Source organism: Bufo bufo, chromosome 1, assembly GCF_905171765.1.
Source record: "Bufo bufo chromosome 1, aBufBuf1.1, whole genome shotgun sequence".
NCBI classification, from domain to species: domain Eukaryota; kingdom Metazoa; phylum Chordata; class Amphibia; order Anura; family Bufonidae; genus Bufo; species Bufo bufo.
Genome location: NC_053389.1, coordinates 20,361,864 through 20,378,789, shown reverse-complemented (window position 1 = coordinate 20,378,789; position 16,926 = coordinate 20,361,864). Strand labels below are relative to the sequence as shown.

The following is a 16,926-nucleotide window of genomic DNA, read 5'->3' as shown; positions in this document are numbered from 1 at the left end:
AGCTGATATGGAACGTCTTAGCAGAAGGCAGAATTTCACCAACATTGTGGAGCAGTATGTGTGCACACGCCTACACGTACTGAATGACGGGTCCCCCCCCCCTTCAACTTCTGGGTCTCCAAATTAGGCACATGGCCTGAGCTTGCCCTTTACTCCTTGGAGGTGCTGGCCTGCCCTGCAGCCAGTGTATTATCTGAACGTGTGTTTAGCACGGCAGGGGGCGTCATCACAGACAAGTGTAGCCGCCTGTCCACAGCCAATGTGGACAAGCTCCCGTTCATTAAAATGAACCAGGCATGGATCCCTCAGGACTTGTCCGTATGTTGTGCAGAATAGACATGTATACCGGCATTAACCAGCCATTGTTATACTACAGCGCAATTTTGGATATTTAATACTCTTTTAGAGTGTACCCTAATAAAAAAAAATATAATTTAAACCAAAACCCTGTGTTGGCTACCTCGTCCTCCTCCACCGCCGCTTCCACCTACACCGCCTCCTCAAACTCCTACTCCATATGGAACTCCAACTCATAAATAAAATAAAAAATTTTATTTGTACGTATTTTATTTTATATCATTTCACTACTTTGTCAGTTACATTTTCTGGTGAAAGTCATCAATTTTTGGGTGTATAATACCACTGCTATACCAAGTAGACAGGTTTAAAAAAAAAAAAAATTGTCAGTTAGATTTTCTGGTGAAATTAACACATTTTTGGGTGTATACACTGCGTGCAGAATTATTAGGCAAATGAGTATTTTGACCACATCATCCTCTTTATGCATGTTGTCTTACTCCAAGCTGTATAGGCTCGAAAGCCTACTACCAATTAAGCATATTAGGTGATGTGCATCTCTGTAATGAGAAGGGGTGTGGTCTAATGACATCAACACCCTATATCAGGTGTGCATAATTATTAGGCAACTTCCTTTCCTTTGGCAAAATGGGTCAAAAGAAGGACTTGACAGGCTCAGAAAAGTCAAAAATAGTGAGATATCTTGCAGAGGGATGCAGCACTCTTAAAATTGCAAAGCTTCTGAAGCGTGATCATCGAACAATCAAGCGTTTCATTCAAAATAGTCAACAGGGTCGCAAGAAGCGTGTGGAAAAACCAAGGCGCAAAATAACTGCCCATGAACTGAGAAAAGTCAAGCGTGCAGCTGCCAAGATGCCACTTGCCACCAGTTTGGCCATATTTCAGAGCTGCAACATCACTGGAGTGCCCAAAAGCACAAGGTGTGCAATACTCAGAGACATGGCCAAGGTAAGAAAGGCTGAAAGACGACCACCACTGAACAAGACACACAAGCTGAAACGTCAAGACTGGGCCAAGAAATATCTCAAGACTGATTTTTCTAAGGTTTTATGGACTGATGAAATGAGAGTGAGTCTTGATGGGCCAGATGGATGGGCCCGTGGCTGGATTGGTAAAGGGCAGAGAGCTCCAGTCCGACTCAGACGCCAGCAAGGTGGAGGTGGAGCACTGGTTTGGGCTGGTACCATCAAAGATGAGCTTGTGGGGCCTTTTCGGGTTGAGGATGGAGTCAAGCTCAACTCCCAGTCCTACTGACAGTTTCTGGAAGACACCTTCTCCAAGCAGTATACAGGAAGAAGTCTGCATCCTTCAAGAAAAACATGATTTTCATGCAGGACAATGCTCCATCACACGCGTCCAAGTACTCCACAGTGTGGCTGGCAAGAAAGGGTATAAAAGAAGAAAATCTAATGACATGGCCTCCTTGTTCACCTGATCTGAACCCCATTGAGAACCTGTGGTCCATCATCAAATGTGAGATTTACAAGGAGGGAAAACAGTACACCTCTCTGAACAGTGTCTGGGAGGCTGTGGTTGCTGCTGCACGCAATGTTGATGGTGAACAGATCAAAACACTGACAGAATCCATGGATGGCAGGCTTTTGAGTGTCCTTGCAAAGAAAGGTGGCTATATTGGTCACTGATTTGTTTTTGTTTTGTTTTTGAATGTCAGAAATGTATATTTGTGAATGTTGAGATGTTATATTGGTTTCACTGGTAAAAATAAATAATTGAAATGGGTATATATTTGTTTTTTGTTAAGTTGCCTAATAATTATGCACAGTAATAGTCACCTGCACACACAGATATCCCCCTAAAATAGCTAAAACTAAAAACAAACTAAAAACTACTTCCAAAAATATTCAGCTTTGATAATAATGAGTTTTTTGGGTTCATTGAGAACATGGTTGTTGTTCAATAATAAAATTAATCCTCAAAAATACAACTTGCCTAATAATTCTGCACTCCCTGTAGTACCACTGCTATACCTAGTAGGCCAGTTTAAAAAAAAAAATTATAATTTACATTTTCGGGTGAAATTAACCAATTTCTGGGTGTACAGTACCACTGCTATACCTAGTAGGCAAGTTAAAAAAAATATATATTGTCATTTATATTTTCGGGTGAAATTCACCAATTTTTGGGTGTATAGTACCACTGCTATACCTAGTAGGCCGGTTAAAAAAAATATATAAAAAATTGTCATTTACATTTTCGGGTGAAATTAACCAATTTTTGGGTGTATAGTACCACTGCTATACCTAGTAGGCCAGTTAAAAAAAAAAATATGTCAGTTACATTTTCTGGTGAAATTAACAATTTTTTGGGTGTATAGTACCACTGCTATACCTAGTAGACAGTTTAAACACAAAAAAATTATCATTTACATTTTCCGGTTTAATTCACCAATATTTGGGTGTGCTGTACCACTGCTATACCTAGTAGACAGGTTAACCCCTTCACGACTGCAATCTGTATATATACGTGATAGTTGCACATACCCCGTTCAGCTACCACGTATATAAACAGTCTGGCAGCTCTTTAATCCAAGCGCTGCAAAGCGCTTGGATTAAAGCTTCTGCCCCTGCCCTGCTGCTATCACGGACAGCATACAGTGCAGTAATGCCGGCAAGGGACCAATTAGAGTGGCCCCTTGCCGGCAATCGATCCGATTGGTTAGTCTGTGCAGACTAACCAATCGGATCGCGGCAATGAAAAAATGCCGGTTTCAGGCTCTGATCTGCGCTCTGCAGATCAGAGCCTGAAATCAGGTAATGTGTCCTGAAGCCCCCGATCTGTGCCCCTTCTTGAAGCCCCCGATCTGTGTCCCCTTCTTGAAGCCCCCGATCTGTGCCCCCTTCTTGAAGCCTCTGATCTGTGCCCTCTTTATGAAGCCTCTGATCTGTGCCCCCTTCTTGTCCTTGTCCTTCTTCTTATCCTGCCCCCGATGCGGTCCGCCCCCTCCTGCCCCGATCTGTAATTTGTAAAATGCTGCCCCCCCTCCCCCTTTCCAGCGCTGCCCCCGATCGGTCCCCCTTCTGTGTGTGATGGCGGCGGCTCCATTCCTGAGCCGCCTCCATTTCATCTCCATTTTCCTTTAATTCTTGTGGAACACCTAAAGGGTTAACAACGTTTGTAAAATTGGTTTTAAGTAACTTGAGGGGTGTAGTTTCTACAATGGGGTAATTTTTGGGGGGTTTCCACTATGTAAGCCCCACAAAGTGACTTCAGACCTGAACTGGTCCTTAAAAAGTGGGTTTTGGAAATTTTCTTAAATATTTTAAGAATTGCTTCTAAACTTCTAAGCCTTGTAACATCCTAAAAAAATAAAATAACATTTCCAAAATGATGCCAACATAAAGTAGACATATGGGGAATGTTATGTAATAAATATTTTATGAGGTATCACTTTCTGTTTTAGAAGCAGAGAAATTGAAATTTTGAAAATTGCAAATTTTAAAAATTTTTTGGTAAATTTGGGATTTTTTCATAAATAAAGGTGATATATATTGACTCAAATTTATGACTGTCATGAAGTACAATGTGTCACGAGAAAACAATCTCAGAATGGCTTGGATAAGCAAAAGTGTTCCAAAGCTATTACCACATAAAGTGACGCATGTTAGGCTACTTTCACACTAGCATTCAGAGCGGATCCGTCTGCTGTCTGCACAGACGGATCCGCTCCTATTAAGCAGACATTTGGATCCGTTCAGAACGGATCTGCCTGCATTATAGCTTAGAAAAAATTCTATGTGTGAAAGTAGTTCAGACGGATCCGTCCAGACTTTACATTGAAAGTCAATGGGGGACGGATCCATTTGAAGATTGAGCCATATAGTGTCATCTTCAAACGGATCTGTCCCCATTGACTTACATTGTAAATTCACCAATTTTTGGGTGCGATGTACTACTGCTATACCTAGTAGACAGGTTTTAAAAAAAAAAAAATTGTCAGTTACATTTTTTGGTGAAATTCACCAATTTTTGGGTGTAATATACCCCTCCTCTACCTAGTTGACAGCTTAATAAATTTCAATAATTTTTCTGTTACATTCTTGGGTTAACATTATACAATTTTAGACGTGAATAAACACCTGTTATGGGTAGGTGACAGGGAATAAAATTTAATAAATTATTCAGTAATTAATGTGCGCCGCATCCTTTTATTCAATGCTTAAACTTTCCCTCTTTCTCACGCTCCCTCTCTGACCTGGAACCCTGATTCCCCGCCACCCGTGATCACCATGGTAGGCTCATAAAAGAACATCGAAAGTTGATAGAGCAGATATCAAATTGGATCGTGAACATCACGGGGACGTGCGACATGGTGGGGCACTAAGTGTGCACACGCCTACACGAACTGACTGACAGGGGTCAGCCCCTGCAACTTCTCGGTCTCCAAATTGGGCACATGGCCTGAGCTTGCCCTTTACCCCTTGGAGGTGCTGGCCTGCCCTGCAGCCAGTGTATTGTCTGAACGTGTGTTTAGCATGACTGGAGGGGGTTATCACAGGTTATATTTCCCAATGTTTTGGGGTGTACCCTAATTTTAAAAATAAAATTTAAAACCAAAAAGCAGTGTAGGCTACCTCCTCCATCCACCGCCTCCTCAACCTTCTACTCCATATGGACCTCGTCCTCCTAGATCAAGATTATTATTTTATATTTTTACCTATTTTATGTTTTTTAAAGTCATTTCCCTATCCACATTTGTCATGCTCTTAACCACATTTTGATACAATTTTCAGCCCTCTAGCCCTTTCCATGACATTTTTACAGCCATTTTAGTGCTCAAAAGTTCGGGTCTCCATTGACCGAGCATCCAGGCGTCCGCTCAACTCTACTGGTGTGATATATTAGTCGCCCCCCCCAAAAAAACGGATAAAAGCGGGGTGTTATATACTGTGGTGTCTCACAGGGTGAAGTAATTGAGGGTGTATATGTGTCTCCCAGGTTCTTAGCATATGCTGAAGAAAGTTATTTAGGAAAGGATTTTAAAAAAAAATAAGCCTGGGTCCTGATGAGCTGCACCTGGGGAGTTGCTAGAAAACTGGGCTGACAACACACTTGCTCAGAACTTCCTGGGAGTGAGAGAAGCCACATCTCACTGAGGGACCCTGAAGGTCCAGAGCCTGCAAACTGCAAGTATCACAGGTTGCTGTTCAGACAGCGTGCTTATTTTGGGTGGATTGAGAATAGCTCAATAACAGACTATCACAATACCAATAATATACTTTCTTTATAGTGCATTTGGGTACTGCAGCATTTGTTTGCGGTTTTGCTGCGTTCCCTCTGCTACACACAGTGACAAACAGTATTGGAAAAAATAATTATAGCTGGTGTGATATACTAGTCGCCCCCCAAAAAAACTGATAGAAGCGGGGTATATACAAATAATATACTTTCTATATAGTGCATTTAGGTACTGCAGCATTTGTTTGCTGTTTTGCTGCGTTCCCTCTGCTACACACAGTGACAAACGGTATTGGAAAAAAATAATTATAACTGGTGTGCGCATACGCGAAAATTATATTGCCGATATTTTGCATTTAAAAAAATAATGAATGGAGATCGCAGATTCGAATGATACATCTGGTATGTCACTGTCCATGTTGTGGGACTATTTGTGCACTTTTAGTAATTATTTCTTGGCTGCAAATATGAGCTGAAGGTTTTTCAGGTTCGCCAGCCATTAAAATAAATCGCGTTCGCGAACCGTCCCGGCAGATGTTCGTCCATCACTACTCCACACTATGTTAACTTGCAACTCTATGGCTTCCTAATGCTGCTGCTACCTCCACACTCTGTCATTGTGCCACTCTGTGGTCTGCTCATACTGCTGCCACCTGCAGACTCTGTCATTGTGCCACTCTGCGGCCTCCTAATGCTGCAGGCACCTCCAGATTCTGTCATTGTGCCACTCTGTGGTCTGCTCATACTGCTGCCACCTGCAGACTCTGTCATTGTGCCACTCTGCGGCCTCCTAATGCTGCTGCCACCTCCAGATTCTGTCATTGTGCCACTCTGCAGCCTCTTCATGCTGCTGCCACCTCTAGACTCTATCATTGTGACACTCTGCAGCCTCCTCATGCTGCTGCCACCTCCAGATTGTCTTATTGTGCCACTCTGTGGTCTGCTCATGCTGCTGCCACCTTCACACTCTGTAATGGTGCCACTCTGTGGTTTCCTCATGCTGCTGCCACCTCCAGATTCTGTCATTGTGCCACTCTGCAGTCTCCTAATGCTGCAGCCACCTCCAGACTGTTTTACTATGCCACTCTGTGGTCTGCTCATGCTGCTGCCACCTCCACACTCTGTAATTATGCCACTCTGTGGCCTCCTAACGATGCCGCCACCTCCAGACTCTGTAATTCTTCCACTCTGCGGCCTCCTCATGCTGCAGCCACCTCCAGACTCTGTCATTGTGCCACTCTGCGGCCTCCTCATGCTGCTGCCACCTCCAGACTCTGTCATTGTGCCACTCTACGGCTTCCTCATGCTGTTGCCACCTCCACACTCTGTCATTGTGCCACTCTGTGGTCTGCTCATACTGCTGCCACCTGCAGACTCTGTCATTGTGCCACTCTGCGGCCTCCTAATGCTGCAGGCACCTCCAGATTCTGTCATTGTGCCACTCTGTGGTCTGCTCATACTGCTGCCACCTGCAGACTCTGTCATTGTGCCACTCTGCGGCCTCCTAATGCTGCTGCCACCTCCAGATTCTGTCATTGTGCCACTCTGCAGCCTCTTCATGCTGCTGCCACCTCTAGACTCTATCATTGTGACACTCTGCAGCCTCCTCATGCTGCTGCCACCTCCAGATTGTCTTATTGTGCCACTCTGTGGTCTGCTCATGCTGCTGCCACCTTCACACTCTGTAATGGTGCCACTCTGTGGTTTCCTCATGCTGCTGCCACCTCCAGATTCTGTCATTGTGCCACTCTGCAGTCTCCTAATGCTGCAGCCACCTCCAGACTGTTTTACTATGCCACTCTGTGGTCTGCTCATGCTGCTGCCACCTCCACACTCTGTAATTATGCCACTCTGTGGCCTCCTAACGATGCCGCCACCTCCAGACTCTGTAATTCTTCCACTCTGCGGCCTCCTCATGCTGCAGCCACCTCCAGACTCTGTCATTGTGCCACTCTGCGGCCTCCTCATGCTGCTGCCACCTCCAGACTCTGTCATTGTGCCACTCTACGGCTTCCTCATGCTGTTGCCACCTCTAGACTCTGTCATTGTGCTACTCTGTGGATTGTTCATGCTGCTGCCACCTCCACACTCTGTAATTGTGCAACTGTGTGGTCTGCTCATGCTGCTGCCACCTGCACACTATGTCATTGTGCCACTCTGCGGCCTCTTAATGCTGCTGCTACCTCCAGATTCTGTCATTGTGTCACTCTGCGGCCTCTTCATGCTGCTGCCACCTCCAGACTCTGTCATTATGATACTCTGCTGCATCCTCATGCTGCTGCCTCCTCCAGATTGTCTTATTGTGCCACTCTGTGGTCTGCTCATGCTGCTGCCACCTTCACACTCTGTATTGGTGCCACTCTGTGGTTTCCTCATGCTGCTGCCACCTCCAGATTCTGTCATTGTGCCACTCTGCAGCCTCCTAATGCTGCAGCCACCTCCACACTATGTAATTGTGCCACTCTGTGGTCTGCTCATGCTGCTGACACCTCCAGATTCTATCATTGTGCCACTCTATGGCCTCCTCATGCTGCTGCCACCTCCAGTCTCTGTCATTGTGCCACTCTTCAGCCTCCTCATGTTGCAGCCACCTCCAGACTCTGTCATTGTGCCACTCTGCGGCCTCCTCATGCTGCTGCCACCTCCAGACTCTTTCTTTGTGCCACTCTGTGGCCTCCTCATGCTGTTGCCACCTCCAGACTCTGTCATTGTGCTACTCTGTGGTTTGTTCATGCTGCTGCCACCTCCACACTCTGTAATTGTGCCACTGTGTGGTCTGCTCATGCTGCTGCCACCTCCACACTCTGTCATTGTGCCACTCTGCGGCCTCCTAATGCTGCTGCCACCTCCAGATTCTGTCATTGTGCCACTCTGCGACCTTATAATGATGCCGCCACCTCCAGACTCTGTCATTCTTCCACTCTGCGCCCTCCTCATGCTGCAGCCACCTTCAGACTCTGTCATTGTGCCACTCTGCTGCCTCTTCATGCTGCAGCCACCTCCAGACTCTGTCATTGTGCCACTCTGTGTTCTGCTTATGCCGCTGCCACCTCCACACTCTGTAATTGTGCCACTCTACAGCCTCCTAATGCTGCTGCCACCTCCAGACTCTGTCATTGGGCCACTCTGTGGTCTTCTCATGCTGTTCCCACTCTCCCCACTTCATGACTGGGCCACTATTTAGAATTTCGGCCTGGCTGACATCATCATTTAATTGACCCTTCTTCTGATCTCTCATAAGGAAGGAAAAGTGAGATGCACAATGGATCCTGTCTGTGTAGCATCTGTAAGGCTTGTATGGTCCCATCAGAATTGGCTTGTAATTTGGTAACCTAAATCAGGAGTGGGTACAGAACACAAATATTCCATTCACGTGTCATCTCTGTTTTGGGTCCACTCCTGTTTTTTTTGGGCATTAGCAATACTTATGGATTACTGACCAATAGTGTTGGTGAATATTCGAATTTAAAATTTTTATAGCGAATATAGGTATTTTGAAAATTTGTGAATATTTTGAATATAGTGATATATATTCGTAATTTCGAATATTCAATTTTTTTTTTAATCAGTACACATGATCCCTCCCTGCTTCTAGCTTGTGGGCCAATGAGAAGGCTGCAGTATATTTGACTTTAGGAGTAGTGTTGTTTGCGAACTTACAACTACATTAGCTAAATTGCTCTATATTCGCTTTTTTTTTTTCGAATATTCGCTATATTGCTATATATTCTTGTTTTAGAATATTACGAATATTTGAAAAAACGAAGTTATAGCAATATAGCGAATATTCAAAAAAAAAAAACCAATATAGAGCAATTTAGCTAATATAGTGCTATAATCTTCTTTGTCTCATAGTTGTAAATTGAAAAATTCGCACAAAAATTTGCATTACGAAAATTTGCAATGCAAAAATTTGCATATTACATCATTACCTTGCCGATTTTTCGAGTAAAAAAATCGTAGAATATAACGAATATTCGAATCTGCAAATATTCGATGGATATTCTACAAAATATTCGCAAAATATTGCGAATTCGAATATGACCCCTGCCACTCATCACTACTGACCAAATGCTGACCGAGTGAAGGCTGATGCACCACATACAGGAACCGGTTATTGTTCTGACAAATTAGAGGAAGGGCAAAATAATAAGTGACATCAACACAAACTTACTGCTGACACCCTTTACACTCGATAAGTCTGAGGAAGGTGCGGCAGCACCGAAACGCACGCGTCACTTATTGCCTGTACATGTGACTGAATAAATACAAAGAAAGAATTATCAACAGCGAGTGCCGGTCTTTTTCATTGACCCTTTACACTCTGTCAGGGGGCTCTACTTGTATAAGATTTAATAGAACAGGTTCTATAGACATCTATGTTGACTCCACTGATGACAGTGTGAAAGGAGTGCGCTTCTTCTTGGCGCTAACATTGACCTGTAAGGCTGAGTTCATACTTGAGTTATTTGGTCAGTTTTGGCCCCGAGACTGCCCAAATAAGTGAAGTGTGCAGTGATTCTAAAAGCGACGCCTGTCATCTGCATATCATACAGACTCCCAGTTTTATTTCACTACCAAAGCAGACTCCCTATGCGTGTTACTGAAAGGCACAGTGTTGTACACCACTATAGAGGCTTTCTGCAGCCAGAATTGATTTTTGTGACCATGCCCACCAAAAAACTATTTAATAAAACATGATCAAAATGTTGCAGGTAATGTTAAGCGAATTTTAGGAAAATGTTATTCAGCTGTTTCCCGGATTTCACAAATAAATTAATTTTGTGGCGAATTACTGTCACAAAACACATTTCTTTGTAAGTAGCCAGCGCAATGATGGGAACAGCAATTGCGCCGCCCCCCCATGTCATTGAACCCATCAGATGCCACGTTCATCTCTGACATTGGCATCTCAGAATAATATTGAGGGCTTTCAGGGGTTAATCTGTTAAAAAAATAATAATACCTTATCCATCTTGAATGAAGATCCTTGCGCGCGGCTCGATGACGTCGTCATGCAGGCTGACGTGACGTCATACGTCACCGAGCACAAGATTTCGTAATGGATCTTCAATCAAGATGGCCATGGCAAACTCTTTGTGCTCAAATGGATGAGGTATGTTTTTTGTTACCACCTTTTTAGGGAAATTTTATTTGTTACCACGAAGCACGGGAAAATTTGGCTTTGCGGAAAATTTAATTTTTCCTGAAATTCGGATTGAAGTCCACTTTGGATACTTCGATTCGCTCGACCCTAGTTGCATGTTACCCAAAATTATATCAATAAAAACAAAAGTTCTTACCACCAACGATGATCCCTCACACAGCCCCATCTAACGATTATTGGTGCCAGAATATGACCACACAATGCAATTTATTTACAAAAGGTTGTTTATTTTATAAAAAAAGTAAAACATAATGGAAACTTTGAGTTTATTTTATCCCTGTAATCATTTTAACCCACAGAATAAGGTCATTGTGTTATTTTTGCCATTATTTTTTATTATAAAAAACAAAACTCAAGCAAAATTGGAGGAATTATCAAAACTGTCCAGAAGAGTAAAGCAAAGAAAATAAAATTGAGAAAATGGTGGATGTCAAGATTTTGTCTTGTGGATTCTCATCTTCAAACAAAAAGGTACCGTAAACAGAGACTCATTATGAGACCATAGCAGACTATGGACATCCATCCAAACCAGCTTAGAAAGATGATCGTAATTCATGATGATCTATAGCAGTGAAGTATTTTCCCTTCATTAGGAGCATCATCAATAGATGTTGTAGAGTTAATTCGCCGAGTTAGAGATTAGTAGAAAATCAAAGAATTATTTTGGAGAGCAGTTGTTTGCTTCTTTTATCGGGATATTCAACATTTTTTGGCAAATTAACGCAATAAAAACACCTAAAATGCATAAATGTGGTGAAAGAAATCAAACTGGTGGTCGACACCCACCACTAAATGCCAGCGCTTCTGGCAAATTTAGTTAAAATGTTACTAAATGCTTTGGAAGTAGTGTCTTCATCTTCATCAAGGTTGGATTTAGCTACTGCATTTTAATGGTGACTAATTTTAATATTTACTCCCCTTTACGGAGAGTTTATTCATAATCTCTGTGTGACTTGTATGCTACTTTTTGCACCACTAAGTATCTACTTTGTGTTGCATTGTGTGGATCTGTTATCCTAGACTTGAGTTTTTTTTTGTGTATGGTTTTTTATGGTTTTAATAGAGTAATTACATTTTTTGATTAACTTTGATTATTTGACCCAGATTCCTGCTGTGTTAGAACTTGTTCTGCGTAGAGTGGGCTGTTATTTTTTTGGTCTTTAATCAATATTCAAATTATATCATAATTGATTCAATTGATCCTCCTTTTACAAGAAAAGTCATTTTTTTAAAGTCTTAAAGTTGCATACTCCACATTGTGTCCATAATCAACCCTGGATGAAGTCATACGGTCATGTTGAACATGGCAGATATCAGAATATTCCACTTCATTTGTTGGCTGCATGACCTGTGAAATATAACATTTAAAGAATTTTAATGAGAATTGTCTCCTGGTTGGTCAAAGACATTCAGGTGATGCTCCAGGTATTTCTATTAGAGATGAGCGAATCGAATCCCACGAAGTGGAATTCAATACGAATTTCAGGATAAATTTGATTAGCCTAGAAGCCAAATGTCCTCGTGCTTCGCGTCAGTGAATCGATTGAACCTGAAATAGTATAAAGAACCAAAAAATTCAAACTTACCTCCTCTCTTTGCTCGCAACAGGCCGCCAACCTCCATCTTGCTTGAAGATCTCGGCCAAAATCCCATGGGGCGCGAGATTACATCATCACGCCGGCGCCTGGCCAGTCGCGAGCAAATGGAGGCGGTAAGTAAGTTTTTTTGTATTGTTAATTTTACACTCAGATGCCACGATCATGTATGAATGCGGCATCTGAGGGGTACAATGATGGGGGTGGCGCTATCGCAGCTCCCTGTCATTGCACCCGCTATTTACAAAAAAATGCGCTTCGTGACGAAGTAATTCATCACTAAGCAAATTTTTTTGTGAAGTTCTGCGAATCAGCCAAATCGAACTTTGAAGAAATTCGCTCATCTCTAATGACTATGATAATGTAGTTCCATGATACCGGTACTAAGAATCTGCTATTTCGATGAAGGTGGTATTCACATTAGTCAAAGAATAAGTAGTAAGTGCTAATAACAGTTGTGGATCCATGAGCAGTAGGTTTACCTAAATTCTCAGTAGACAGTCCTGAGGCACAAAGGGGGAAGTTTACCATCTTCCTAAACCAGTTTTTTGGAGTTAAAATGTTGTGAAAGCTTTGTATCATTATAAACCCATTGCAACTAAAACTAGTTGCAACTGGAGTTTTTATGCTACCCTCATCAGTTTCCAAAAAGAAGAGGTGGTGAGGGTGGTGCATGGGTGTGGCCATTGGCCCCTTTTCCCTGATTTATCAGCATTTACACCAGAAATAAACTATGAGCTGGAGCAGATTTTAGAATATGGCACACGGACTGCCGAAACAGCCTGTGCCTCACCAGAAATGTAATGCCTCTTCTGGCAGAGTAAGGCCTCTTTCACACTACAGTATGTCCATTTCAGTGTTTTGCGTTCCGTTTTTAACGGATCCGTTGTTCTGTTTTTTGGTTCCGTTGTGTTTCCGTTTCCGTTCCGTCGTTCCGTTCCGTTTTTCTGTATGACATATACAGTATACAGTAATTACATTGAAAAAATTGGGCTGGCCATAACATTTTCAATAGATGGTTCAGAAAAAACGGAACGGAAACGGAACGGAAACGGAACGGAAACGGAAGACATACGGATGCATTTCTGTATGTGTTCCGTTTTTTTGGCGGACCCATTGACTTTAATGGAGCCACGGAACGTGATTTGCGGCCAAATATAGGACATGTTCTATCTTTCAACGGAACGGAAAAACGGAAATACGGAAACGGAATGCATACGGAACACATTCCGTTTTTTTTGCGGAACCATTGAAATGAATGGTTCCGTATACGCAAAAAACGGACCGCAAAACGAAAAAAAAAAACGGTAGTGTGAAAGAGGCCTAAGGCTCATGAAGTCCATTGTAGCATAGGACTTTATAAATCAGGGCCCTAGTTTTTACTCTAACACTTTCTGAAGGGGTTTTTGACTCTACAGGTCTCACAGCTCATTGTTCTTTGCTGACTTTTATTATTACACAATAGTTTTAGGTCCAGAGAGACAAATAACGATATACTATAGTGCCAGCCTGTATAACTTCTCTAAAGCCCATGGAGGGTACACCACAATTCAGTCAGTCCAGAAGATGAGTTACCTAATTATAACTTTTTAAATTGTTACTTACTTCACTATTGCTGTAAATGACATAATTGTCTTTAAAGTTCACATCCTTTAAAGATCTAAATCAAAAAGGGAATAAACAATTGAAAAAACAAATTTATTAGTTTTGTAAATTTATGTGCTCAATGCACTGTACTGCAATTAGAACTTCAAATACCTTTAAGAATTTATAGGGAAAGAAAATTATAATAAAAACTATACAAAGACATAAAGACAATGACAGTTTAATAAAACATGTACAGATCTAGCAGGAGTAACGCTCAAGGTTTTTGATAAGCGTTAAAGAATCTAAATTGAGTCCCCTGCTAGTTCCAAACTGTGAAAGAAAAAGGCAGAAGATGGCAGTGTTACAGAACAAAAGTAAAAGTACTATATGGTATCTCATTCATTACATGTACAGGGTGGGCCATTTATATGGATACACCTTAATAAAATGGGAATGGTTGGTGATATTAACTTCCTGTTTGTGGCACATTAGTATATGTGAGGTGGGAAACTTTTCAAGATGGGTGGTGACCATGGCGGCCATTTTTAAATTGGCCATTTTGAATCCAACTTTTGTTTTTTCAATAGGAAGAGGGTCATGTGACACATCAAACTTATTGGGAATTTCACAAGAAAAACAATGGTGTGCTTGGTTTTAACGTAACTTTATTCTTTCATGAGTTATTTACAAGTTTCTGACCACTTATAAAATGTGTTCAATGTGCTGCCCATTGTGTTGGATTGTCAATGCAACCCTCTTCTCCCACTCTTCACACACTGATAGCAACACTGCAGGAGAAATGCTAGCATAGGCTTCCAGTATCCGTAGTTTCAGGTGCTGCACATCTCGTATCATCTGAAGGCAATCGTCTATGCTGTGAAGATACGAGATGTGCAGCACCTGAAACTATGGATACTGGAAACCTGTGCTAGCATTTCTCCTGCGGTGTTGCTATCAGTGTGTGAAGAGTGGGAGAAGAGGGTTGCATTGACAATCCAACACAATGGGCAGCACATTGAACACATTTTATAAGTGGTCAGAAACTTGTAAATAACTCATGAAAGAATAAAGTTACGTGAAATTCCCAATAAGTTTGATGTGTCACATGACCCTCTTCCTATTGAAAAAACAAAAGTTGGATTCAAAATGGCCGACTTCAAAATGGCTGCCATGGTCACCACCCATCTTGAAAAGTTTCCCCCCCCTCACGTATACTAATGTGCCACAAACAGGAAGTTAATATCACCAACCATTCCCATTTTATTAAGGTGTATCCATATAAATGGCCCACCCTGTACTTCAATACAGTGAGAAGAAGGTGGAGAAGACAGTAAAGAAAGAAGGCGACAGAAATCATGGTGTACATTGATGGCAACAAGATGGAAGAATGAAGGACTAAGGGAAGAAAGCAGGAAAGGAGGCGACTGAAATCATACACAAAGGCCAGCAAACTGTCCCTGAAAGAGCCACACTTGGAATATTCCATTGAACTGAACATGACATCTATATTAGTAATGTATAAATCTTTATTTACAGTTTTTATATTGTATTTCTATCTTTATTTGTGTTATTAGATACAGTATATATTTATTTTATTATTATTTTTAATTTATTTATTTGTTTACTTAACTTTATTTTTGGTCAAACAGCACAGAACTTCTGAATGGCAGGAGCATTGAAACATGCAGGAGAACGAGTGGATGGAGAAGGACTGCTGACCATCAATCCTTCCCTCTACTTAGGTTAATGTAGAGGAACCATTAAAGCAGGAGCACTGAGCAGCACATAAAGGTTGACGCACCTGCTTTGCGGCCAAGCTACTGAAACAGCCCTGTCTGAAGAGAGAAAGCAGAACTGAAAAAAATCGCCATAGCAGTGCCGGTCAGCACTAGGGCTGCCAACCAGAATTGTTCTTTTTTCTGGACAACTTATACCAAAATCATTTACAGGCACTATTTTTTATGGACTGTGACAACTCGGGGTCAATTAGCTCTCCGGGATCACCTTCTTCTCAGCTTAGACGGTTGGCACACCTCAAGAAGCCACTGCAACACTGTAGATTTTGGTGAAAACTGTTCACGACAAGCTTTATTGTCACTTTTACAGGATCACAACATAACCCATAAACATAAATCCTCGGCCGTCTGGCCACAAACTACACAGTAGTTTCCCTCTCTATCGGGATCTGGGTCTACCACCCAGCTCCCCAAAACAATTACCCTACACAGGGTTAGAGGGTCCTGGCTCCCACAGGCCTTGGCACAGCCTGCTCCTTCCTCAGACTGGGAGCCCTGATTGAGGAGCTCAGCCCACCTTTACCTGAGCTCCTCAGCTGGCCCTCATATGGCCCTCTGGCAGCTCCACTGCCACAGGACAAATTAGAAAACCACAATAAATGATAAAGATTATAAGTAAACCATGTCTATAGCTCAATATACTGATAAGAACGTATTACCTGAATTTACTGTGATCTGTAAATTGATGATAATTATCACCAAAATAAACTAGTCAGGCGGTAACATCCTCAAAAAAATTCATGGACACGTCTATTTTTTTTTAAGGACACAGGAAAAAAACTTGCCGGACTGTCCATAAATTTCTGGACGGTTGGCAACCCTGGTCAGCACTCCTGCTCCATCACAGTTTCAGCCGCTGATAAGCTGGAGCAGTGATGGAACACAGGAAAATATTGGATAATGGCTCCTTCACTTGGGGGTTGAGCAAATAGGAGGAAAGGAGCTGGTTTACAACAGCCACCTTGATAAGCTACTCAGCGCTCCTGCTTTAAGGGTATCTCTACAGTCACCAATAGGAGGAAGGATTGCTGGTCAGCAGTCCTTCTCCATCCACCCAATCTCCTGCATTTTTCAGTGCTCCTGCCATTTCAAAGTTCTGTACTGTTCGACCCTAAATAAATAAGTAAACTGTTCTGCCTCTCCAGTCTAAGCATAATAGTTCCCCAGACAACAGCTATCTGCTAGCCGTGGTCCGCGCGTTGTTCTACTGTGTGCCCCTGAGAATTGTTTTAACGCTTGAGATGAGAAGACCGACCTACTATCTAAA

The 16,926-nt window shown here is 42.3% G+C and overlaps 1 protein-coding gene and 1 long non-coding RNA gene across 3 annotated transcripts in view; one reads left to right on the top strand and one right to left on the bottom strand.

The window, feature by feature from the left end:
- The first annotated feature begins 353 nt into the window (after positions 1 to 353).
- LOC120992199 lies at positions 354 to 11,651 on the top strand. Its single transcript, XR_005776937.1, has 3 exons — positions 354 to 364; positions 1,600 to 1,601; positions 11,529 to 11,651. It is a non-coding gene; the product is annotated as an uncharacterized LOC120992199 (long non-coding RNA).
- The window catches only part of LOC120992188 (B-cell receptor CD22-like), an 87,229-nt gene continuing 81,846 nt past the window's right edge, over positions 11,544 to 16,926 (bottom strand). Inside the window, exons 10-11 of one of the 2 annotated variants that reach the window (XM_040420992.1) lie at positions 13,882 to 13,936; positions 11,544 to 12,029 (exon numbers count right to left, since the gene is read on the bottom strand). In XM_040420992.1, coding sequence (XP_040276926.1) covers positions 11,910 to 12,029; positions 13,882 to 13,936 — 175 coding nt within the window. In that variant the 3' untranslated portion in view covers positions 11,544 to 11,909. Of the gene's footprint in view, positions 12,030 to 13,881; positions 13,937 to 16,926 lie in introns of those variants that run through there. The other variant, XR_005776936.1, reaches the window with a different exon arrangement.